The sequence below is a fragment of the Oryctolagus cuniculus genome, chromosome 12 (genome assembly GCF_051225735.1).
Source record: "Oryctolagus cuniculus isolate XC-2025 breed Fujian yellow rabbit chromosome 12, ASM5122573v1, whole genome shotgun sequence".
Classification (NCBI taxonomy): Eukaryota; Metazoa; Chordata; class Mammalia; order Lagomorpha; family Leporidae; genus Oryctolagus; species Oryctolagus cuniculus.
Genome location: NC_142878.1, coordinates 102,157,916 through 102,183,052, shown reverse-complemented (window position 1 = coordinate 102,183,052; position 25,137 = coordinate 102,157,916). Strand labels below are relative to the sequence as shown.

General features: G+C 51.8%; 1 protein-coding gene across 8 annotated transcripts in view; it reads right to left on the bottom strand.

The window, feature by feature from the left end:
* The window catches only part of SH3GL3 (SH3 domain containing GRB2 like 3, endophilin A3), a 160,534-nt gene that overhangs the window by 46,835 nt on the left and 88,562 nt on the right, over positions 1-25,137 (bottom strand). For 6 of the 8 annotated variants that reach the window (XR_011381066.2, XR_011381067.2, XM_051834254.3 and 3 more), the window contains 6 exons: positions 24,245-24,313; positions 22,921-22,993; positions 18,051-18,194; positions 12,858-12,991; positions 10,460-10,618; positions 183-286 (listed from right to left, as the gene is read on the bottom strand). Coding sequence is in view for 6 of the 8 variants with exons in the window: in XM_051834254.3 (XP_051690214.1) it covers positions 183-286; positions 10,460-10,618; positions 12,858-12,991; positions 18,051-18,194; positions 22,921-22,993; positions 24,245-24,313 (683 nt within the window). In the remaining 2 variants the exon portion in view is untranslated. Of the gene's footprint in view, positions 1-182; positions 287-10,459; positions 10,619-12,857; positions 12,992-18,050; positions 18,195-22,920; positions 22,994-24,244; positions 24,314-25,137 lie in introns of those variants that run through there. The other 2 variants (XM_008275276.5, XM_089309513.1) reach the window with 2 other exon arrangements.

Here is a 25,137-nt window from a genome sequence, read left to right as displayed (position 1 = left end):
AAGGGGACTTCAATGACAAGAAAACAGAGGCAGAATGCTTAGTCCCTTTTCCCAGGTCTGCCCCACAGGCCAAAGCCGGGCATTCACTCTCTCCCGCCCATCCCACACCCAGCGCAAAAGCCAAGACAGAGTGGGTCAAGGAGAAGGAGGGGGAGGGGGGGCAGGCGACGCGGGGGCCTCACCGGATCTGTAGCTTGTTGTGCAGCTCCTGCAGGATCTCCGTGGACTGTTTGTGGTAGTCCAGTGCCGCCTCCACAAACACGGCCAGCTGGTTGACCTGCTCTACCTACAGCACAAGTGGAAAATCACTCCATGGAGGCTGGAGTCCACGGAATGTCCAGCCACAAACACCCAGCGTCCGCCTGGCTGCGGTCCATTGCATTGCACTGCATCTCAGCGCCTTGCCTGGGACTCACACAGGCTGTTGGGGTGGAGCTGCAGATGCCGGGGGGGGGGGGGGGGGGGGAGAAACCAGGTTCTGGTGTATTTGTGATTATAGTTTGACTGCACTCAATAAAATCCCCGCTGTTCCAATTAGATGATACTCTCAGGAGCTTTCATGCCATAAAACTCATCCATCTGCAAACAGAGAGATAAAGCTTTTCCGATAAGTACAGTCGGCATCTAGGAACTCAACTGCTCGCTTCTGCCCTAAGCCAAATCAAGAAATGAATTAACCTGTTCTCGGATAAGACAGGGGTGTCAGGGACCTACATGCGCCGGGCCCTCTGTTTTCCCTGCAATATACAGCCTGAAGGAATGAACTAGAAAGACTCCAGGATCTCTCTTTCCCACAAATCGCGACACTCATGAAATCAGTGGCCAACATATAGCAGATGTAAAATAAATAAATAAATAAATAAATAAATAAATAAATAAAAAACCCACACATAGGAAGCGTAGGCCTGGGAATGCATCATTTGAGAAAGAGCCACATCTCCCGGGAGGTGGTGGGTGGGGTAAGGGATTGAGCGCTTTCCTGCCTCCCCACATGTCCCTGGGACTGCCACAGGAAATACGGATGAATTAGGCTTCTCTCTGGAAGCCCCAGAGGGCTGAAGCAATGCCCCGCCCCCGCCCCAAGCAACCAAGGGTGAATCCCATACACGCGTGGATCTGGACCTCTGCTCTTCCCAGGCCTCCCCCAAGCCTGCGCATCACTGCCTCCTGTTCCCGTCCAGCGTGGAGGCCAAAGTCTGCCTGCTTTCTCCTTCACAGATCTCCCCCTGCAGAACCAGCCACAGCCCCGCCTCCTTCCAGGGTGGGAGCTGTTCTCTGCGTTGTTGCAAACCCTTCTTCCGCTGCCTGCTCTTTCATTTCCCTTGCCCGTGGACATCGCGTTCAGCATGAGCTCCGGGTGCATGTGGGATACACACAGGATCCCCAGCCGCGGTCAGCAGCCAATTAGGGAAATCCCAGGGCTTTTGCCCTCCGCTGTGGCTGGAAAAACAAGGAGCCTAAGACTTAAATTTCCACAAACCCAATAAACAAAACAAAGACAGTCTGGCCCCGGCAAAATCCTAAGGATTTCTTAAATTTCACCTCTTTTGCTTTCACACACGCTTTCAAATAGCTCCAGCATCACAGCCCAACAAGATCATGGTAGAATTTATGACAGCAAAGAATTTTTCTTTGCTACAGTGCTACAGAGACAAGCGCCTAGTAGTATCCAAGCACACCTCTGCCTTGAGTCAAATTCCCTTTGTCCTAGGTTATGACCTCCACTTTGAAATGGCTTTGACATTTTTTAAAGATTTATTTATTTATTTGAAAGTCAGAGTTACACAGAGAAAGAAGGAGAGGCAGAGAGAGAGAGAGAAAGAGAGAGAGAGAGAGAGAGAGAGAGGTCCTCTATCCACTGGTCCACTCTCCAGTTGGCTGCAACAGCTGAAGCTGTGCCAATCTGAAGCCAGGAGCTTCCTCCAGCTCTCCCACATGGGTGCAGGGGCCCACGGACTTGGGCCATCTTCTACTGCTATCCCAGACCGTAACATAGAGCTGGATCAGAAGTGGAGCAGCTGGGACTCGAACCAGCACCCCTATGGGATGCCACCACTGCAGGCAGTAGCTTTACCCACTACACCACAGCGCTGGCCCCAAAATGTCTTTGACATTTTGTGATTTTTTAAAAGAGCACTGAAAGCAATGTGATGATTCCTTCAAGGGCATGTGGGGCAAGAGGCAGGGTCTGGGGTCACCAGCTGTTCTCTCTCTGATAAAAACAGGACTGTGGTAAAGGCCAGCGCCGCAGCTCACTAGGCTAATCCTCCGCCTTGCAGCGCCGGCACACCGGGTTCTAGTCCCAGTCGGGGCGCCGGATTCTGTCCCAGTTGCCCCTCTTCCAGGCCAGCTCTCTGCTGTGGCCAGGGAGTGCAGTGGAGGATGGCCCAAGTGCTTGGGCTCTGCACCCCATGGGAGACCAGGAGAAGCACCTGGCTCCTGCCATCAGATCAGCGTGGTGCGCCGGCCGCAGCACGCCAGCGGCAACGGCCATTGGAGGGTGAACCAGTGGCAAAGCAGGACCTTTCTCTCTGTCTCTCTCTCTCTCACTGTCCACTCTGCCTGTCAAAAAAAAAAAAAAAAAACCAGGACTGTGGGATCTAAGAGGATGCACAGGGATGCAAGTGGCTTCTAGAAGCTGGAAAAGGCACAGAAACTGATCTTTCCCTCTGGAATTTCCAGAAGGAAGACAGCCCTGCCAATACCTTGATTTTCAGGACTCCTGATCTCCAGGCTACAGCATAATAAAACTGTGCTGCTGAGTCACGCTGTGGTCATCTGCTAGAGCAGCCACAGGGACCTGACACGGAGCCGCCTCAGCCCACACAAAACCTAGCAATAGGGTTAGTGCTGCTAGGGGACCCCTGGTCGCTGGGGATGGAGCTGTTGCCTGGAGACTCATCAGGACTCGTTAATTATAGGATGATGAGCCCATTGTGGCTGGGGCGGGGACGTCACTGCTGCCTCAGGTAACTCCATGGCTGCGCGCTCTCACGCTCTCTCACATGCTCTCTTGCAAATAAATAAATCTTATTTTAGTTGTAAACACCACTGCTCTCGGACCAGCCTAAATAAATCTTATTTTAAAAAAGGAGATGGGGGGCCGACGTCATGGCTCACTAGGTTAATCCTCTGCCTGTGGCGCCAACATCCCATATGGGCGCCAGGTTCTAGTCCCGGTTGCTCCTATTCCAGTCCAGCTCTCTGCTGTGGCCCAGGAGGGCAGTGGAGAATGGCCCAGGTCCTTGGGCCCTGCACCCGCATGGGAGACCAGGAGGAAGCACCTGGCTTCTGGCTTCAGATCGGCGTAGCTCCAGCTGCAGCAGCCATTTGGGGAGTGAACCAATGGAAGGAAGACCTTTCTCTCTCTCTCTCTCTCTCACTGTCTAACTCTACCTGTCAAATAAATAAATAAATAAAAAAAAGGAGATGGATTCAGCGTCCCTTCGGTGGCTGATTGTGCACATGGCCTAACACCTCGTGTCACTGTAACACACTGGAGTCCAGAGGTTCTCGTGTAGCTGCAACGTGTGAGGCTGCTGGGAGTACGCGAGCCTTGGAGATGCAGGCAAAGCGCAGATTTTTCCCATCTCAGAGCATCAAGGCACTGGAAGTTCCTGGGAGCTGTGGATACCCCAGGACCTCTGGAGCTGGGCCAGGGCCATTGGTCTGATCTTCTGCATCCGTCGCAAAGGACTTGGGCCACTCCTGAGGGCCTGCATAGACCAGTTAGGGCCCCCGGGACCAACTCTTCGGCGAGAGGACTATGGAACTGGGGTGGCTGCAGGAGGAGCCGTGCTGTGACACCTCCCCTTCACACCCTTCCCCAGGGCACAGGGTAGCAGCCAGGCAAGCGGACAGGTGTCTCCCGGCACCACCACGGTGAAGGCAGGGAGAGAACGGGGAGGCGAGTGGGCAGAGCCCTACCTGAAGTGAGCATAAGACCACAAGCTCCTCCCCCCCCATGGAAATGACACCGTCTTCAGTTTAAGTCGCGACGATACACATTTCTCTACTGCATCCAAGACCTCTCATGCTTTCGGATCTCTTGGTGAGGCGCCGCGCAGCTCACTAGGCTAATCCTCTGCCTTGCAGCGCCGGCACACCGGGTTCTAGTCCCGGTCGGGGCGCCGGATTCTGTCCCGGTTGCCCCTCTTCCAGGCCAGCTCTCTGCTGTGGCCCGGGAGTGCAGTGGAGGATGGCCCAAGTGCTTGGGCCCTGCACCCCATGGGAGACCAGGAGAAGCACCTAGCTCCTGGCTTCGGATCAGCGCGGTGCGCGGGCCGCAGTGCCGGCCGCGGCGGCCATTGGAGGGTGAACCAACGGCAAAGGAAGACCTTTCTCTCTGTCTCTCTCTCTCTCACTGTCCACTCTGCCTGTCAAAAAAAAAAAAAAAAAAAAAAGGTCTCATGAACTCTGCAGCCTGGTTGGTCCCCTGGGGCCGAAGCGTGTGAGACAGCGCAAGAGAGGCAATTAAATTAACACCACAGGCAGGCATCCCTTAGTCTTTTCCTCCCACCTTCTACTTCCAAAGAATTTCTCAAACGCGCTTGCTCATCTGCCTGAGTGTTGTCAGGGCAAGACGACTTTCCCAGGCCACATACCTAAGCAGACGCAGAGCCAGAATCCACGTCTTTCGCCCCTTGCTGGGTCTGCTGACTACTGTGTGATGTATCCTATCCTACACATCACAGAAATGCCCCTAACAACAGCCCCAACAGTAACAGCGTCGAGAAGTTCCATTATCCAAAAATTCGGTAATGGTGTGCAAGAGGTTAATCTTTCCTATAATTACAAAAAGAACCTCAAGAGGCTTGTAATAAAGAAACCCAGTTTGGCTCAGGGTCCCCGATCTGATTTTGTGGTGGAGACACACAACACACACTAACACCCCATGGAATGGGTTTTGGAAGATGCCACTCTGGATCCATGGAAGCCACCCAGGGCTATGGACTCTAACCAGTCCACTTGTGTTGTGACCACACGGACAGAGGTGGGGGCGGGGAGTGAGCACCCAGAAGCTGAGGGATTCGGATCAAGAGGATGGCGACCACTGCAGGTGCCTGACCTCACTGGGCCGCAACAGACGTCCTTGGGGCAGCGGCTTTAGTTTCTGCTAACGTCGAGAGCCTACACTGGCTAATGCCAACCTACAAGAAGTAAAAAATTCTATATAAACAGAAGAGAGAGGGTTTACAAGACTGTGGGCAATTTATTATTGCCAGGAAATGACAATGAAGGCTCAGAACCAGCCTTCTGATTTGCCTGCACTCTCGCAGTTGATTGTGGCCTTTCCCAAAGGGGGGGCTGCCGTAGGTGCCCCTGGGGACCCAGCCCATCCTGGCCTAGCATGGCAGGAGGAATTGATTTTAGCCTGGTTCACTCTCTGGGATCCCTGGAAAACTGCCCAGACTACTTCCCGGCTTGCATCACTGCCCATAGATCAATGAAGCTACTTGGTCTCAAGCAGGGAGTAATGGGATGCCCAAGGCTTCGAATCCAGGGCTTACTGAGCAAACCCGAGGAGACTCATCTCCGTGCTCCCATTCCTGATTCTGACAAAAGCAGCTGGGAAGACAGATGCAGCTCTTGCTTAGGAATGCTGGAGCCAGCACTTCAGGACCCTCATCTCCCCCTCCTCCTTCCCACATCCAAGGCAGAGGACTGCTCCATCTCACTAGTGCAATGGAAGGGCCTGGCGCCCACTTGAGCCTTACAACCCCGAGCATTGAAAGACAACAGGGGCCTGGCTCTGGGCTTTGGGCTCTTGCAGAACGTGGCTGAGAGACCATGTGTACATTTAGCTTTTTGCTCTGTCCCCAACAGTCCCCATGTGGGCGGTCCAAGGGCAAGGTCTGGCCTGGGAAAGCCAACTGACCGTCAACCGTGTGCTCAGACCATGCTCTCCCTCCCAACGTGATTTTGCAGGAAGCTCTGTTCTGTGCCAGGGGGCTGGCGCGCCATCCCCGTTTGGCTCCCAGTGTTTGTTTCCCAGTTGGGAGAAGGCAGATGTGAGCCCTGGTGAGCAGCTACACCCCGGAAACCCCGCAGGTGCGGCCAGTTAGCCAGAAGATCCTCGGAGGGAAGTGCAACCTGCATTCAGACCCAGAAAGCTGGAGTCTGCCAGAGCTCCCCTCACGGCTCTCCTCAAACAAGCCAGACCGTGGGCAACGTGTCCAGCATTCTCTGGGGAAGCTTTTCCTGGGTCTCAGCCAGGGCTGCAGGACGTGAGGGCTGGAGAAGGCACCAGCCTCTGCCTGGAGAGTGAGATTCCAGCCTTTGCATGGTTGGAGCCAGAGACGCGTGGGTGGGTGGCGCTGGTGCACCCGAGTGCTGGGTTCTGTCCTGCACTTCCGCTTTGGAGTGGGGACTCCTTTTTCTTAAATTTAATTTGTTATACAAATATCATATATTTCAGGTATACAGAAGTAGAAACATAGTGATGTTTCCCATCCATGCTCCAACCCTTCTTCTTCCTCCTTCTATTCCCACTCTTAATTTTTACAAAGACTTATTTTTAGTTTACTTGTTGATTGCAAGGATAACCCTACAATAAGTGAAGAGTTCAACAAACAGTATGAAGAAAAAAACACTGTTCCTCAACAGAAGAGACAAGGGCTGTAGGAAGTCATCAAATCTCAAAATGTTCATTTCACTCTGCTACTTACACATTTTAGGAACTCTATTAGTTACCCCGGATCAAGGAAAACGTACAATATCTGTCTTTTTGGGACTGGCTTATTACACTAAGTATAATGGTTTCCAGTTGCATCCATTTTGTTGCAAAAGACAGGATTTCTTTTTTTTTAATGGCTGAGTAGTATTCCATTGTGTATCCACAACATAATTTCTTTACTCAGTCAACAGCTGATGGACATCTGGGTTGATTCCACATCTTAGCTATTGTGAACTGCAATGAACACAGGTACGGATGAATCACCATGCGCTAACTTCTTTTTGTTTGGGTAAGTTCCCAGGAGTGGGACGGCCGGATCCTCTGGCGGGTCTCTGTTCAGATTTCTGAGGTATCTTGGAGTGGGGAGTTCTGAGTCCCCCCTCCAGCTCCCTGTCACCCCTCCTCCTGCGGAGGAGATTGGCGGGTTCCTGAATGATGGGATGGCTTACTCCGCTCCAACAATTTGGCTCTGCTTGGCCAGGAGCCAGGTGAGAGCCGCCCGTGGAGTTTCAGCATCTCCGTTTGGGTCTGGGTTGGTGGATCAGATTGGCCCTGCACCGGGACCGGCTCTCTGGCTACCAGGAGTAGAAAGTGTTTTCCAGAATTGAAGTTTGTGCTATAGTTTCCAACACTGTGGACCAGAAGGTCTGTATTTTACAATTCACAGCTGTTCTCTTTAACTGGAATAGACGCCCTTTGATTCCACCCTGGTTTCTCTACCAATTCCTGAAGTCCTTGGAATCCCAAGCATGAATGGCTGTGACTGGTATCCCTGAACTTCCTGACTGGTATCCCTGAACCTCCAGCCCACAGTAACGTGAGCATCTCGAACTCGTGTCTGAGGAAGCATCAGGGCCTCTGCTGCCTGCCGCCTGTCCCCTTGAGGCCACACGTTTGGCCATCTGTGCACCTGTCTCCAGCAGGGGCCAGCCCAGTGGAAGCACTGTCAATCACACAGGCCCCAGGCTTCTTTGGGTCCAGGATCAGTTTCCGGAAGGAAAGAGGCATAGCTCGTCATTCGGAGCTTCCCCACCACGGCTGGAAGAGGCCGAGAGAGGATGGTCACACATGAAGTTGGCGAGCTGGTGGGAACAGGAAGTCACAGTCCTGGGGCTTGGAACACTGGCCCTGGCCTGGTCATCGGGGATGGGCCAGAGACAGGGCCAAGAGTTCAGTGTGTGCACCACTGCACCCCATTAGAGTTTTGTCTCTCCCTGGCAAATCACATCCATCATTCTGTCTCCCCAAGCACCAGGCAACGCTGGCATCGGCACTAGCATAGCAGGTGCAAGGGATGAACCGGTGGCGATTTTCTACAGCTTGCCTGGCAGAGAGGAGAGGCGCTGTCAGCTCACCTGGATGGCACGGGTCACACTGACACGCAAAAGGACAAGGCGGTCCCCCCACGGTCTTTGAATCTTACATACTAACTCCCCGGCTAGCAGTCTGGAATGGAGAGGTTAAAGCAGGCATGCCATGATGGAGGACCCGTCCCTGGGCCTCCCTGTCCCGGGCTGCTCAGCAACAGTTCCTTCTCACTACCATCATCATCATCGCTCCTGCAGGAGCCAGCAGCCACAGCACAGAGCAAAGGAAGAGAAACGGAGGGAGCTGGTCCCGCAGCAGCCTGGGACCCCTCCACCACCACATTACTTGGTGCCTCCACCTCCATGGCCGGTTTTCAGGGGCCTCTGTCCACAGGCTGGGCAGAAGCAGCAAGGGCACCCCCGATGCCAGCCAGTGAGTCCTGCCCAGTGGAGACAGGGGTCCTAGGCACCCCCGAAGTAGTCCTTACTCTCCTGCGGATCAGCTCCCCACCGGGAGCCCTAAGGAAACACTCACACTGTGTCTGAGCAACGCCAGGGTCCCATGCAGAGCTCAGGCTAAGAACAAGGTCCTGCTACTGCCAGGCGGGGTGGGGTCCCTGGACGGAGGCTGTGTAATGAAGGGCTCGCGTCCTTGACTTTTGAAAGACACTGAGGGGAAGCCGGAGGTCTCCTGGATCAAGTGCAGAGGGCGAGCTGCTGAGACAGAAGCGAGCTTGCAGTGGTCTGCAAAAGCCCATCCTTGGGGGGCGTTTGGCACAGAGCTAACAGGCCATTTGGGATGCCTGCATCCTATACAGGAGTGCCTAGGTTCAAGTCCCGGCTACGCTTCTGGGGCCAGCTTCCTGCTAATGTGCACACGGGGAGGCAGCAGGTGATGGTCCAAGTACTTGGGTCCCTGCCACCCATGTGGGAGACCTGGATTGAGTGTCTGGCTCCTAACTTTGATCCGGCCCCAGGTCTGGCTGTGGTGTGGGCATTTACGGAGTAAACTAGCAGATAGAAGACTCTCTCTCTCTCTCTCTCTTTCTCTCTCTCTCTCTCTCTCTCTCTTTCTCTGCCTTTCAAATAAATAAAATAAATGAAAAACAAATGCAAGTCATCCCTGCAATGCAGGCACGGAGGTGGTGAGTGTTACCACTGGGTTGGGCAGTAGGTCTGTTTGACACACATGATCCAACCACAGAGCTCAAGGCCATTGGTGACGGGCCCGCAGCTGGCAGGGTGACATTTGCTCTGGTCCCTTAAGGAGTATCTGATGCGTGTCAGCCTTCAAAAACCTTTTTAAATCCTTGGAAAAATTAAGTAGGGCACTCTGAAACCAAATAAAACAAAACAGAACGCCTGCTGCTTAGGAAGCTGTGTGTGCGCGAGGGGACTTCCGAAGGCTTGTGGACGTGGAATGCGGTTTATTCTGGGGCAGAATGTTTGTGAGGTCTCATAACACGCTTTTCCATGAACTTCTCGAAGCAGCTCCCCCACCCCATATTTGAGGGAAGGCAAAGAAAGCAAGAGGAAGCTTACCCCTCTCCCATTGCCCACAGATGTCAAACAAAACAGAAAATCAGGGAGAAACAGAATAGAAGGTGTTTTCCTGTGGCTTCCTGGACACGGCAGTGTTCAAGTTGGCTTCTCCAGCCTTGTCCGTATTGGCCACACCGGCCTCTCCCATCCCAAACAAAGGGTGCTCACAACCCCGCATGACTGGACTCGAGAGCTAAGGCCTGCATACACTGTTCTCAGTACAGCGTGGTGTTGAGGATAAACAGATACCCTGATGGCTCCCCCGCTGGCCTGAAACAGGGCTGAGACGCTCCCCCCACCACACCCCCGCATCTCCAGGCCCCGGCTGAGGCAGGGACTCACGAGACGCACGGCGGGGGCACAGGCTGAGCAACGGCAGGGAGACCCCAGCCTGCGCGTTGCCCAGCTGGGAGTGGCCCAGCCCCTGGAACACATCACACAGTAGCCGGTGGCATGAGCCGGCACGAGAGGACACTGCTGGATGGGGGAGGGGGGTACCCCACGGCCTTCTCCTTGCCCAAGGCCACCTGGTACCCTGAATGCTGGCACTGAGCGACCACTGCTCCAGGGTCTTACAAAACTGCAGGCGGCTCCCGGGCCCTGGGCTTCCCCTCGTCCTGCAAAGCCACAGGGCTGGGGCCTCTGGCCGCCCACCCTGCAGCCTCCCCTGCCCCCCACCGGCGGGGGCAGCGACTCCAGCCCATCCGTGGAACAAGCCTGACCCAAACGGTGGTCTTCCCAAGATTGCGGCTCTGAGCTGGAGCTCACTGGGTGTCTGAAGCCACCTCTTTAGCAGGAGACAAGGGTCCCGGAAAAACTCGGGGGGCTTTCCTAACAGCCCTGGCCTCGGGGTGCCTCAACACGCTGAGCCCAGATGCACAGGGGCCTCTGCTGTCTATCTGCATGAAGCCCGCCTGTCCGTTTCAATACTTACGTCATTCTCTAGGAAATTGAACATGCTCCGTTCGGCCAGCTCCTTGGACTCTTCAAACTTTTCTACCGCTTGTCTGACTTCTTCGTCGGGGATCTTACCCACTCGCTTCTTCTTGTAGTCGTAATCCAGGCGGCGGCCTTCCAACTTTTTCAGGTGGTGCTGGGAAGAAAAAGAGAGAGAGAGAGAGAGAGAGAGAGAGAGAGAGAGAGAGAGAGGAGTCCCTGAGAGAAGTGTCACATTCAAAAGATGGCGCCCAACATTCTTGGTTATATTTCTAGGAATATAACCTTATTTTTCCCCCAGGCTTAAATTCCAAAAGGCAGGGACCCATCTCTGTCTTCCTGCTGTGTGCACCTCAGTACACCTGCTGGAGACGCCCCACACTGCAGTGGTAGAATACCCCACAACTGAATGAATGAATGGCTGGATGGCTGGATGCATGGGTGATGGAATGAATAAATGAGTGTCTATACGGAGCACAGGATCCGTGTCCCTGCTCAGAGACCAGGTTCCAACATTCTGCAATGTCCAGGTAGCTTCTAACCAAATTAGCTGGGCACAACACAGGTGCAGGCGGGAGCTTGGCCTCCTGGTGAAGATGCCCTGTGCCCCATCTCAGCACCCGGCTCTGGCTCCTGACCCCGGCTTCTTGGCTAATACAGACTCCAGGAGGCTCTGGTGATGGCCCAATAGCCGTGCCACTGCAACCCATGTGGGAAACTTGCTTCCCACTGCAGCCCAGCCCTGCCCCAGCCACCACATCTGGGGAATGCGCCCGCAAAGCAAGCTCTGTCTGTCTCACAAACACTTTTTTTTTCAAGATGAGAATTTAGTGGGAGAAATTTGTTTTTTGTTTAAAAAAAAAAAACAATTCCTTTGGTGCTGTCATCAGCTCCTCGTTGAGACATGGGCACACATTTCTGGTATCCCCTAGGAAAAGCACGGATCCTCTATAAAGTGCCCAATTACAAGGTAAGTTGTATAAAATGTTACCAATGGGGGCCAGCAGGTTAAGCTGCCGTCTGCAGCACCAGCATCCCACACAGGCACTGGTTCAAGTCCTGGCTGCACCACTTCCCAGCCAGCTCTGTGCTAATGGTCTGGAAAAGCAGAGAAAGATAGCCCAAAACTTGGGCCCCTGCATGGGTGTGGGAGACCAATGCAGCCTTCTGGGGAGTGACCCAGCAGATGGAAGACCTCTCGCGCTCACTCACTCTCTCTCTCTCTCTGTCTCTCCCTTTCTCTCTGTAATTCTGACTTATAAATAAATAAAATGAACATTAAAAAAAAATGCTACCCATGATTGCAGAGGCGAGGGAGCTACAGGCAACCTCTGAACTGGTGGGATTCTACGCGACATTCTCATTCCTTTAATAAAATCTAACAGTGATAACAAGTGGAGTCGTCCATTCACGAGACAGCCTGCCTTGTGGATACTGGGTCTCCTCTCCCAGTTTGTATTCAGTCTGTGCAAGGCAAGGGAGGGGCCGCTACGAGTTTCCTGCTGGGACCTTGGAAAACACACGGGCAGTACCTAGAGCGCCCATGGAAGCTGACCGTCCCCCCAGAAGCATCGGGTGACTGGTACCATTCATTGAAGTGGCTCTGACTTCCAGACCAGGAGGCAGAAAGAGCTTATGGGATTAAAGATCAGACGTGTCTCTCCCAGCCTATCTGTTCCTTGGGCCAAGCCCCTAAATCCCTCTCCAGCCCTCCCTGGATAGCAGTATGCCAGCCGTGTGCTAAACAAACAGGCTGCGACCCCTGATTTCCAGCACGCACAGAGCTTGCGGGGACTACTGCAGGCTCGCTGAATCTTGGGATCTCAACTCTTGATCCTCTTTGAGGTGGAAGTTCAGAGTTACACTTCTGATCCAGCTCCCAGCTCCTGCCAGGGAAAGCAGCGGAAGATGGCCCAAGTCCTTGGGCCCCTGCACCCACGAGGGAGACCCGGAAAAAGCTCCTGGTTCCTGGCTTCAGATCGGCTCAGTTCTGGCCATTGCGGCCATCTGGGGAGTGAACCAGGGGATGGAAGACCTCTCTCTCTCTCTCTCTCTCTCTCTCTCTCTCTCTTTTCTGAAATCCTAAAGCTGAAGGAACATGGTCATGTCTTCCCACTGCCCCCACCTCTGTGCCCCACCTCTGCAGTAGATGGGGTTAATGCCTCCTGGTGCTGGCTCCCAGTGGATCCAGGGAAATCTAACAGAGTTATTTTGTCACCACCCACCATAAAGTGATGCCTTCATTTAGCACCCGCAGAACTGTCCTAATGATTTTAAACACAAATATTATTCTAAGTCGCAATGATCTTAAACATAAATATTATTCCACATCGCGATGATTTTAAACGTATTATTCTAAGCAGCAACAGGGTGCACCTGCAGCCACAAAGACTTACCCCAATCTCCTTCAAATCTTTGTCTTGCAGCAGCTGAAGCGGGTCAATGAACGTCTGCTTCACGTTGATGTCCAGGGAATCTTTCACCTCAGCCATGAGTTTCATGGATTCGCCGACTTCTATTAACGCATTGCCTTGGGGGGAAAATACACATTACAGATGGTTTTTCAGAAAATGACTCCTGGTCATCCATGATATTTGTTTAATTCTAGCCCCAAAGTGAACGGATGCCGGTGCAGTGAGGCCCATTCTCAGAAAAAGAAAAACAGTCTTCCGGTTTTCTACATGTTTCTCTCGGCTTGGGCACTTACCCCGGCACCTAAAATAAAACTGAGGCTGACAGACAGACGCACTTACAACTCTGACCACTAGGTGGAGATAAAGCTCTTCTTAAAAAATTGCAAACTGGCACCAAGGCTTCCATCCATAGAAGGAAAGGTCTCTTTGTAAACAATGACAGGATTGGTTGACCGGGCCCAGTATTAACCAGTAATCATGACAATGGAAATAAAGGAACAAAGCGCCATCCGGGTCCGGCTGTGGACCCTGGAGGCCGCTCCCTGTGTCTGGGCAGGTGGTCTCAGGTCACCGCACCCAGCCTGGTGCCACTGTGGCCAGATTTTGTTTTACTATCCTGCTGGATATCATTTTTTTTTTAAACTGGATCTTTCATTTCTGCCGAAGCTGTGCAAATTTGTGTTAAACGCCATTCTTTTAAAAATTTTGTTTTTCTAACAAAAATCTCCCAAGCAAACAGCATTTCCAACGGCGATAGATTTAGTGGCTGTGTACTCATGTGCACCCTGGGACTCAACACTTGGCTGCCTCACAAGAAAACAGAACGTGTAGGTTTAAAAAAAAAATTTTTTTTTAAATGCACGTTTCTTTAAGGACTCCGAAGATGACGCTCTGAGCATCGGCTGTGAGCCCCTCTATCAGCACAGTCCAATTGCACAAGGGCCCAGGGCTCAGCCCCTCCATGGACGTTTCAAAATCCAGCTGTCCAGCCTCCTCCTCGGGACAGCAAACGTCCACCTGCCCCTGGTGCTGCACGGGCGTCAGTTCTCATTCTTAACCCAAGGTCCCTGGGAAGCTGCCACAGGATCCGGCCGTGAGAGCCAGCACAGCCAAGTGCACGGCAGGAATGGCCTTGGATTTCAGGGCCTGCCGGGCAGTGTCCCCAGTCCCCCAGTGTCTGCACCTTCAGGGTCAAGTGCAGGGGCCAGTGCTGTGGTGCCGTGGGCTAAGCCGCCCCCTGTGAGGCTGGCGTCCCATATAGGAGCGCTGATTCGAGTCCCGCTGCTCCACTTCTGATTCCGTTCCTGCTAACACGCCTGAGAAGGCAATGGATGTCGGTTCAAGATCTCAGGTCCCTGCCATTCACAGGGGAGAACCAGGTGGAGTTCTGGGCTCCTGGCTTTTGCCTGACCCAGCCTTGGTTGTTGCTGGTATTTAGGGAGTGAACCAGTAGATGGAAGATCTCTCTCCCTCCCTCTCTCTCTCTCTCTCTGTCACTTTGTCTTTCAAATAAACAAAGTATTTTTTAAAAATAGAAGCCCATAGAATAAAATAAAGTTCACATTTTATTGTTCTGTAGGATATTGTTACCCTGCCACTGATCAATGCTTTAACCTGAGATTATTTTTAAGACTTCAAAAGATATTTTCCGTCAACTTCCTAGAATAACTAATATAGCCAAATATTTGATTTCTCAATTGCCATATCCTGCCTTGTTGTCATTATCTGAACAGCATATACGCCCAATTTTCCTGGAAGACTTGATGTCATTAAAGTTAATCCACTCCTAATTAATTCATTAATTTAAAGCAATGCCAAGGAAGATTTAAAAAGCACTTGTTTTCCAACAGAGATGACTTCAGATGACCGAGTCTCATTTGGTAAAATACAAGGGGTACCTACGTCCATGAAAGTGTTTGCAATGAAACAAGTGGGGCGATTCCATTAAAGTATATTTTAAGGGCAGCATTTGGCCTAACAGCTAAGACGCCCGTGTCCCACAGCAGAGTGCCGGGGTCCAATGCCCAGCTCTGACTCCTGACTCCAGCTTCCTGCTAATGCAGATCCCGGGCTCCGGTAATTGGGTTCCTGGACCCACATGGGGGCCGGACCTGTGCTCCCAGCTCCAGGCTTTGGCCATGTTCCAGTCCTGGCTGTTGGGGGGCATTTAGGGAATGCACCATGGGTGATAGCTCGCTCTCTCTCTCTCTCTTTCTCTCTCTCTCAGCATTTAGGGAATGCACCATGGATGATAGCTCGCGCGCGCTCTCTCTCTCTCTCTTTCTCTCTCAGCATTTAGGGAATGCACCATGGGTGATAGCTCTTTCTCTCTCTGTCTCTCTCTCTCTATCTGTCCCTCTGCATCTCAAATAAATACATTTTAACAATATATTTAAAGATACTATAATACTTAAAGCAATATGACACTAAACGAGAATAAAATATGATCAAGAAACAGATGAGAAAGACCAAAAATAAACTTAAAATACAAAAAAAAATCTATAATGAAAAGTTCCCTTGAAATCAGTAGGGAAAGTGAGATCTTCAAAAAAAAAAAATAAGGAAAAGTCAGATTTTCAAAGAAGTGGTGGCACAACTGGCTTTTTATTTATTGCACCGTATCTCTAACAAACTCAAGTGCTTAGAAAACTGAAAAGGGGGCCAGCTCTGTGGCACAGCGGGTTAACACCGTGGCCTGAAGTGCCGGTATCCCATATGGGTGCCGGTTCGAGTCCGGGCTGCTCCACTTCCAATCCAGCTCTCTGCTATGGCCTGGGAGAGCAGTAGAAGATGGCCCAAGTCCTTGGGCCCCTGCACCCACGTGGGAGACCCAGAAGAAGCTCCTGGCTCCTGGCTTCGGATCAGCATAGCTCTGGCTGTTGCGGCCAATTGGGGAGTGAACCAGCAGATGAAAGACCCCGCCCCCTCTCTCTGCCTCTCCTTCTCTCTCTGTGTAACTCTGACTTTCAAATAAATAAATACATCTTTTAAAAAAATAAAACTGAAAATGAAGAGAAGTTCCCAACAGATATCAGAATAAAATGCAGATAAACATACACAATTCACAGGAAGGTGAGTGGAAGGGATTTTCTGAACATGACATCAAAGCTAAAAGCCATACAGAAAGACGAGCCACACCGCGCAGCCATCTCTCTCCCCGTGTACAAGATGAAGCGTGAACCTCTGCCTGGAGCAAAACCTCAACAAGACGTAGCCCAGGCAAAGGGCAAACCTGAGCGCTCAGACCAACGAGGAAACGAATCAGGCAGTCCAGTGGGAAAATAAGCAAAGGAGGCTCCAAAATGAGGACACACAGGAAAAAATTCCATCGCACACGTCAGCCAAAGAGTTGGCTGCGTTTTTCTACTGTGTGTGTCAAATGATCAGTTACTTCCCTCTAGAAGTGAACGCAAACTCAGAAGATAACTCCCGGGTTTGTGGTGGTGTGGGACGCCCGGCGCTCCGGGCAGGGCCATGACCTTGGTGTGATCTTCAAAGCTGACATTCACCCAGCAATTTCACCAAAGCAATTACATCAAAGGACACAATGCTGGAGATCCTGCCAAAAATGGCTTTTTATAAATGCTATGGTAAAAAAAAAGTTCACATGGAGAAAAAAGTATAATTATCCAGGAAACAGGATTGGTTGCAAACACTGTGATACATGGAGTGATATAAAAGAGATTAATTTACGGCATAGGTCATGATTTAGTCACAGGGGAAAAAACAGATGACAGAAGTGTACATCCAAGGGTAATTCAAAATAATCGTGGAAAACAGGGCAAAAGGAGAATTTGTTCTGCTACAAATGGATTTTTGAAACCCGTGCACGTGAAAGTGCTTCTGAGAGCTCAAGGAAATGTGTACTATGAAAGGATTACGGGTGAATTTCAAAAAATGTGGGCATCAAAATACACATCTTTTAATTCTGCTTTTCCTCTGTGAAGCCCCCTCGTACGCTGGAGACTCCGTTTTCAAAAGTAAATACACAGAAAGCTAAACCAAAGGCATCAGGGACAGCCGGCATGAAGCCTCACGGGTTTTCAGTGGAGAGGGGTGTCGCTCCCCCTCTTCGTGGAGGAGCAACACAGGACCCTGCGCTGTTCTTTCGTCTGCTCGGCCCTCCCCGGGTTTGCTGCTGGTTCTTCCCGGGTTGGCTACTATCCCTTCCACCTCCGTGGAAGGGCAGTTCCCCATGGCCACATTCCCCACTTCCGCAGGGGAGCGGCACACTGCCAGCCGGCTCTCTCGGGGGCTGCACAGGTGTTCCCTCAGATGTACCCCTTAGATGTTCCTGGTGCATGCCGTCTCTCTCCTCCTTTATAGTCCTCCTCCGCCAATCCTAACTCGGCTGCCCACACGCCGAGCACGCTGCTCTCCTCCAATCAGGAGCAGGTCCTACAGTTTATTGGCTGAACTGGAGGCAGCTGTGTAGAAGCTGTTTTCTTCTCTCCCAGCGCCATATTGTGGGAGAGCAGATGCACAGAATAAGTCTTAATTCCAGTAACCTAGTCCAGTCCGGATTGCTCCCCACAAGGGGCCCACAAGTGACGTCAGCTCTGTCCTCACTCATCTGTGTGCTTTCTAGATCTTGCAACGACAGGGGGTGTGTGGGGAAATGGAACCAAAGGGGGGGGGGCGTTTATTTTGTTGTGAAAGATGTTTGAGACCCATGGATATATTTTATTTTTATATATATATATATATTTTTTTTTTTTACAGGCAGAGTGGACAGTGAGAGAGAGAGACAGAGAGAAAGGTCTTCCTTTGCCGTTGGTTCACCCTCCAATGGCCACCGCAGCCGGCGCACTGCACTGATCCGAAGGCAGGAGCCAAGTGCTTATCCTGGTCTCCCATGGGGTGCAGGGCCCAAGCACTTGGGCCATCCTCCACTGCACTCCCTGGCCACAGCAGAGAGCTGGCCTGGAAGAGGGGCAACCGGGACAGAATCCGGCGCCCCGACCAGGACTAGAACCCGGTGTGCCGGCGCCGCAAGGCGGAGGATTAGCCTAGTGAGCCGCGGCGCCGGCCTGGATATATTTTTCATAATTTGCATATTCCCCGGCGTTTTAAATACCCCTCGATTACTTGGGTAAGGTGAAGAAAGAATGAATTGAGCAGGTGCATGCGAGGTTTCGCGCGTAACCCGGGCCTGGCAGCAGGGGGCGCACTCACCGAAGGTGGAGTCTTCCCCGAGCTCCTTCCCGTACTTGAGCATGCAGTCTCCCAGCAAGCCCTCTGTCTGCGGGTAGCCAGTGGTCTTCACCTGCCCTCGGATCTTCGACACAGTGTTCAGCATCCCCAGCTTAGCTCTGTATGCTTAAAAATGTTGTCATTTGTAATTCCTTAAAGTTACAAGGTGCAGTGACAGGTGCAAGGCATTGTAACAAATGTAGCTGCCAACATTTAGGTTGCCGGAGACAGAAATGCCAGCGCTCTGCAGCCCTGTTTAACTTCCTCACGCGCTTTCCTGGGTTCATCGCCAAGGCTGGCGCTAGGCACATGGCCGCACCACCTGGGAACCATGGCACACATTGTGAGTACCAGATAGGAGCAACCAACCAGGGCCTTGATAAATAGCCCACCCCCCGGGGCAAGACCCCTGCAGACCAAGCAAGCAGCCCAGAACACAACTGCCCAGGCAGGTGCTCCCAGCAACCAGGTGGCCGCTAACACCCCTCGCCCTGCTCCCAAGAATTCTCTCAGGCAGATCCCATCCAACACCATGGAGCAGGTGGGCTGCACACCTCTGAGAAGCAGAGCCAGTAATAGGCACCATGACCGCAGGCCCGGGAGGCTGGTCCTGGCTCCCAGAGCCATGACGGGCGGTGACAAGGTTGCTGCTCCTTGTCCACTCTTGCCTCTACACTCGACTGGGTTAACCACTCCAGGTTATTTTTCTATCTATCCATCCATCCATCCATCCATCTATCTATTATCTATCTATCTATCTGGCAAAGATGTAGAGTGCACCATCTGCTGGCTCTCTCCAAATGCCTGCCAACAGCCAGCACTAGGTTGGGCCAAGACTGGGGGACAGGAACTCAACCCAGGTCTCCCCACGTGGGTGGCAGGAACCCAGGTATACTTGAGCCATCGCCACTGCCTCCCAGCATCCACTGCATTAGGAAGCTGGATTCCGGAGCTGGAGCCGGGTATCAAACAGCCGGGCACTCCAAGTGGGACGTGAGCCACCTCGCTGGTGTCTTAGTGCTAGGTTGCTTCTCCATGCCCATTCCTTCTCCTACAATGTAATTACGGGACAGTGTGCGGGGTAGGGCAGGGATAAGAACAGAGAGCAGGACGCAGGGAAAGATTGATTGAAAGATTCCCTTAAAATTATGGGAAATTGGTAATGAGTGGCAGAGGGAGGGAGTGCAGCACCAACAGAGAAGTAGGGGACTTTGCTGACCCAAGGAGAAACTAACACAGGGAGGGGTGGCAGACAACGAGACTGCGAACTCAACACCACGTCAAGGCCTCGGGCTTCCGTTCCAGGGGCTGGACAGTGAGATCATTCTAGCTACTCAAGGGGTAAAGTTTTATTTTCTTCGACTTTGCTAACTGCATGCTTCTTTTTTTAATTTTTTTATTATTTATTTGACAGTTAGAGTTATAGACAGTGAGAGAGAGACAGAGAGAAAGGTCTTCCTTCCGTTGGTTCACTCCCCAAATGGCTGCCACGGCTGGCACTGCACCAGTCCGAAGCCAGGAGCCAGGTGCTTTCTCCTGGTCTCCCATGCAGATGCAGGACCCAAGCACTTGGGCCATCCTCCACTGCCTTCCCGGGCCACAGCAGAGAGCTGGACTGGAAGAGGAGCAACAGGGACAGAACCGGCGCCCATATGGAATGCTGGCACCGCAGGTGGAGGATTAGCCAAGTGAGCCACAGCGCCGGCCCTTGCATACTTCTTTTTAATGCATTCTAAGCCAAAGCCTCTCACACTTCCAGTAAAGTGCAAGAGTTTCCTTAAAATGCAGGTCTGATCCCGGCTGTCTGTAGTGAGCCCCAGACTCTGCGAGCCCAGCTGTCTCTCAGGGGATGGCGGTCCTGGTGCTCCCTTGACCACACTGCAAGGGGCATGGTTTTAGGGCATTGCCAGTCTTAGCCTCAATGCACTTGCTCTCTAGGTGCTAGGTCCACACACGTGCACACACACACACACACACACGCTCACACACACACTACCCTGCTTTCCCGCTGTCAGACTGAACTATGGGATGTCACAGGCATGTGAGTAAGGGCCATTAAACTCGATGGGAGGCTGCAACATTTCCCATCTTCTTCTGTGGGACTATCCAACAAAGACCACTTTCACTGCTGACCACCACCTTCCAACCCCATTCATTTTTTAAAAGATTTTTTATTTATTTATTTGACAGGTAGAGTTACAGACAGTGAGAGAGAGAGAGACAGAGAGAAAGGTCTTCCTTCCATTGGTTCACTCCCCAAATGGCCACTACGGCTGGAGCTACGCCGATCCAAAGCCAGGTGCCAGGAGCTTCTTCCTGGTCTCCCACACAGGTGCAGGGGCCCAAGCACTTGGGCCATCCTCCACTGCACTCCTGGGCCACAGCAGAGAGCTGGACTGGAAGAGGAGCAACTGGGACTAGAACCTGGCACCCATATGGGATGCCGGCGCCGCAGGTAGAGGATTAACCTAGTGTGCCATCACGCCGGCCCCTCCAACCCCATTCAAATGTCAGCTTTGTAGGGCAAGGCCTCTGACTATGTTCCAGCAGCCCATGGAAGCTTCTAGAATGGAAAATGCTCTCATTAAATTCGTGTTGACGAAGGAGGCGGGCATTTGGCTTAGGCATGAGAGACGCCACTTGGGATGCCCAGGTCCCATATCAAAGTGCCTGGATGTGAGCAATGGCTCTCCCCCTTATCCCAGCTTCCCGCGGATACAAAGCCCGGGAGGCAGCCAGTGATGGTTCCAGTAGCTGAGTCTCTGCACTCACATGGGAGACCTGGGTGGAGTTCCCTGCTCTCAGCTCTGGCCTGGCTCAGCTCCAACTAGTGTGGATATCTGGAGATTGAACTAGAGAATACAAGTGTTCTCTCGCTCTCTCTGCTTTTCAAATAAATTTTTTCCTAAATATTTATTTATTTATTTGAAAGGCAGAGTTACAGAGAGAGAGAGAGAGAGAGAGAGAGATCTTCCATCTGCTGGTTCACTCCCCAAAAGGCCACAGAACTGTGTTGATCCAAAGCCAGGAGCTTCTTCCGGGCCTCCCACGTGGGTGCAGGGGTCCAAGGACTTGGGCCATCTTCCACTGCTTTCCCAGGCCATAGCAGAGAGTTGAATAAGAAGTGAAGCAGCCGGGACTTGAACCAGTGCACATAGGGGTGCCAGCACCACAGGCGGCTTTACCCACTATGCCACAGTGCCAGCCCTCTCAAATAAATGTTTAAAACTAAATATTTGTTGACTGATATATAAGAAAAAAAGGAACGGGTTAATTTCCATCAGCGATGAAGCCGGAGGATGCACAATCGTGGCTTTTAAAATTATTCCCATCCACGTAAAAGCACCTTGTACCTGCCACCTTCCCTGGATTTGAGGTGTTCAAGAGTTTGTGGAAATAAAATTAAAAGACAACTTTATTTTGGTGCAAGATATTTTAAATCCATGCATGCAGGGGATCTTCAAAAACTCCACAGAAAATGCATACTACAAAAAATATATATATGGGGGCCAGCGTCGTGGCATAATAAGCTAAGCCTCAACCTGTCGCACCAGCATCCCATATGGGCACTGGGGCGCATCCCGGCTGCTCTACTTCCGAAGAACTCTCTACTTGAACAAACGTATTCTCAAACTTTTCATTTCTCAGGTTGCAGAAGACTAGGTCTGTACTGATCGCCACAGCAGAAGAATCACAGTAACTGATGAGAACCATGAATTCCCAAAAGGTAAAGGCAGCTCCCACAATGACCTCAGAGCTTGGCGCCCTCTGTTGGTTCCTGTAACTGACAACCCAGGAAGCCCTGCCCAGAGCTGCTGGGCAGCCTAAGAGCTGCAGTACAGAGACCAGGGAGGCCTTGAACTTTCTAGCACTGGCTTTTTTCCCCATATTTATTATGCCTCATTTCTTTGGCACTTGAGCCACGAAGTCAAAACCCTTTCAAATGAATAAACCTCTTTGGAAGCTGCAGAATTTATTTTTCTTAATTGCTTAAAGAGAGCCTGGGCTCTGGTCTTAGTTCTGGCTCCTGACTCCAGCTTCCCACGGCTGCGCACCCTGGGACATAGTAGTGAAGGCTTAGACGGGCTCCTGCCACCCACAAGGGAGACCCAGACTGAGGTGGGAGCTCCCAGCTTTGGCCTGGCCCAGCCCCAGAGGTTGCAGGCCTCCAGGGAGTGAACCAACGGATGGAAAGTTTGTTTGTTTGTTTTTTGACAGGCAGAGTGGACAGTGAGAGAGAGAGACAGAGAGAAAGGTCTTCCTTTTTGCCGTTGGTTCACCCTCCAATGGCCGCCTCGGTCAACGCGCTGCGGCCGGTGCACCGCGCTGATCCGTAAGCCAGGAGCCAGGTGCTTCTCCTGGTCTCCCATGGGGTGCAGGGCCCAAGCACTTGGGCCATCCTCCACTGCACTCCCGGGCCAGAGCAGAGAGCTGGCCTGGAAGAGGAGCAACCGGGACAGAACTGGCGCCCCGACCGGGACTAGAACCCGGGGTGCTGGCGCCGCAGGTGGAGGATTAGCCTAGTGAGCCACGGCGCCGGCGGAAAGTTTCTCTCTTGTCTCTGCTTTTCAAATAACATGAAAACTTAAAAAGGGGGGGGGGGAGGCTTTGTTCAGTGCTGCCTCGTGGCTAAGCCCAGTACTCCATCCAAATGATGTCAACCACGATGCACAGAAGTGCACCTGCCACGGCCTCTGGCCACTGCTGACTCGATTTTTAACCCTAGATGATCTGACACATAGGACCTTGTTCTTAGATCCCATCAGTCAAACACCAAGCCAGCGTGGGTTCCCACAGTCTGTGGCAGTAAAAAAAAAAGAATGGAAAACTTCACGACATTTTCTAACTTTACCTGGATTCGGCTGAAGATATTCGGTGGCTTTTGAAAGGATTTCTGCGACAGCCTTATTGGTTACGTCGATTTTCTTAAAAACAAAACAAACACAGGAAATGTCATTACAGGTCAAACTCCAAGAATTCACAGAAAAACAAATAGAGAAATTAATTTTCATTCATTCAGCACTTAAAACGCCATTATACTGATCTTAATTAGAATAAACATTTTCAACATTTTTAGGAGAGACAATACTTCCCCACTTTGGGGGAAGTATTTCCATGAGTCCAACTGCTCTCATCCAGAAATGCATGCATGGATTTAAAATTTCTTGCACCAAAATAAAGTTGTCTTTTAATTTTATTTCCATAAACTCTTAAAGCACCTCAAATCCAGGGAGGGTGGCAGGCACAAAGTTCTTTTAAATGGATGGGTATTGGCTGGCGCCGCAGCTCACTAGGCTAATCCTCCGCCTGTGGCGCCAGCACCCCGGGTTCTAGTCCCGGTCAGGGCGCCAGATTCTGTCCCGGTTGCCCCTCTTCCAGGCCAGCTCTCTGCTGTGGCCAGGGAGTGCAGTGGAGGATGGCCCAAGTGCTTGGGCCCTGCACCCCATGGGAGACCAGGAGAAGCACCTGGCTCCTGGCTTCAGTGGCTTCCGCAAGTGCACACCACTAGTTCTAGCGCCAGAAACAGCATGAAAGTTACTTGAGTGCAGCTGCTGCAATGCATGGGCACACAGTGTATCTAAAATGTAGCAGCAGGGCCCTGTCCCAGAGACACTGGCCTTGTAGCCTGTAGGCAGATTGCCTTATCTAGGAGCATTCTGACATCTGGCCACTAGGGGGCACTAGTTAGCTATATTCCATGTCCTGCCTTTAACCTGTCTGGATCTGGATCGGATCCAGTTTGTAGCTGGAAGTGCAGTACTGCCAGCCCCCTGGAATCGCAGAGTTCGTGTGGCCAGGGACTCAACCAACTGCGGGTCAAAAATAAATTTATACGTATGTAAAATTTTATACCTCTAGACAGACAGACGGATATCTGGCTGAACACGTACAGACTCTTGTCCTTAAGCGCCTGACACTGTATTCGGTATTTTGAGCAATCTAGAGATAATTTAAAAGTACGTGGAAGGACTGCACTGGCTCTGTCAAATGCTGCACCACTTCACCCCAGGGCCTGGAGCACGCACGCGCCCTGAGAGAGGACCGTAGCACCTGCTCGTGGGCTCCATGGGGCAGACCTCTCTGTAGGCACACTTCCTTCTCCGCTCTAATACCCGGGTCTCCCGCCGCGACCCAAGTTCATTTCTAATGCCATTTACATAGGAAAATGCTCTTACCCTCTCCATGTCAAGAAATTCGTCGTCTAGTTTCGTTCCTTCGGCACCACTTATTTTCTCGCTAAATAGCTGCGGGGATAAACACAAGCATTGTTCAGTCATTTCTTATCGAAGTTCTGGGCTTAACTCAGTCAAAACAGCAGGAAAACGCAGGTTCCACCTGTTGGAATTTTTGATTTGAGCTATTTAAGAAAATCGCTCCAAGGGGTGGCTGCCCCCTCGGAGGCCACGGGCAGACACCCGTTTCTGGCTTGCTCTACCTTTGCTGCACCAGGGTCAGGGCAGAGAGAGGTGCGCTGGGATCCCGGTGGCGGCACTGGCTACATGTCACCGTCCACACTGCAAGCGGCAGGCACTTCAGTGCCACAGCCTTGGCATGGGGTCACCCAGGACCTGCTTCCTAGGAGACTAGGACTGAAACCGGCTGTTTAAGGTGAGGGGACATTTCAGTGTGGCCTGGAAGGGAGCGCCTTCCAGGAGGTGGCACCAGGAAAGACCCGGGCAGGGACGGCCACAGCAGGTGTTCGCAGCTCAGCACTGCCCATATGAGGGCCAGGGAATTCTCGGTCGTAGGTAGGGGCTGTCCTGGTCACTGACACGGGGTGAGCAGCATCCCTGGTCTTTACCCACTAGATGCCAGGAACACACACACACACACACACACACAAGCACATACACACACATACACATAAACCACACATACACATATACACGCACACATACACAGAGAGACACATACATGTACACACACGTGTATATGTAAACACATACATATACATGCATACACATACACAAAATACATGCATACATGCATGCACACACATATGAACATACAGACATACACAAACACACATACATATATGCATACACAGACACATACGGAAACACATGCA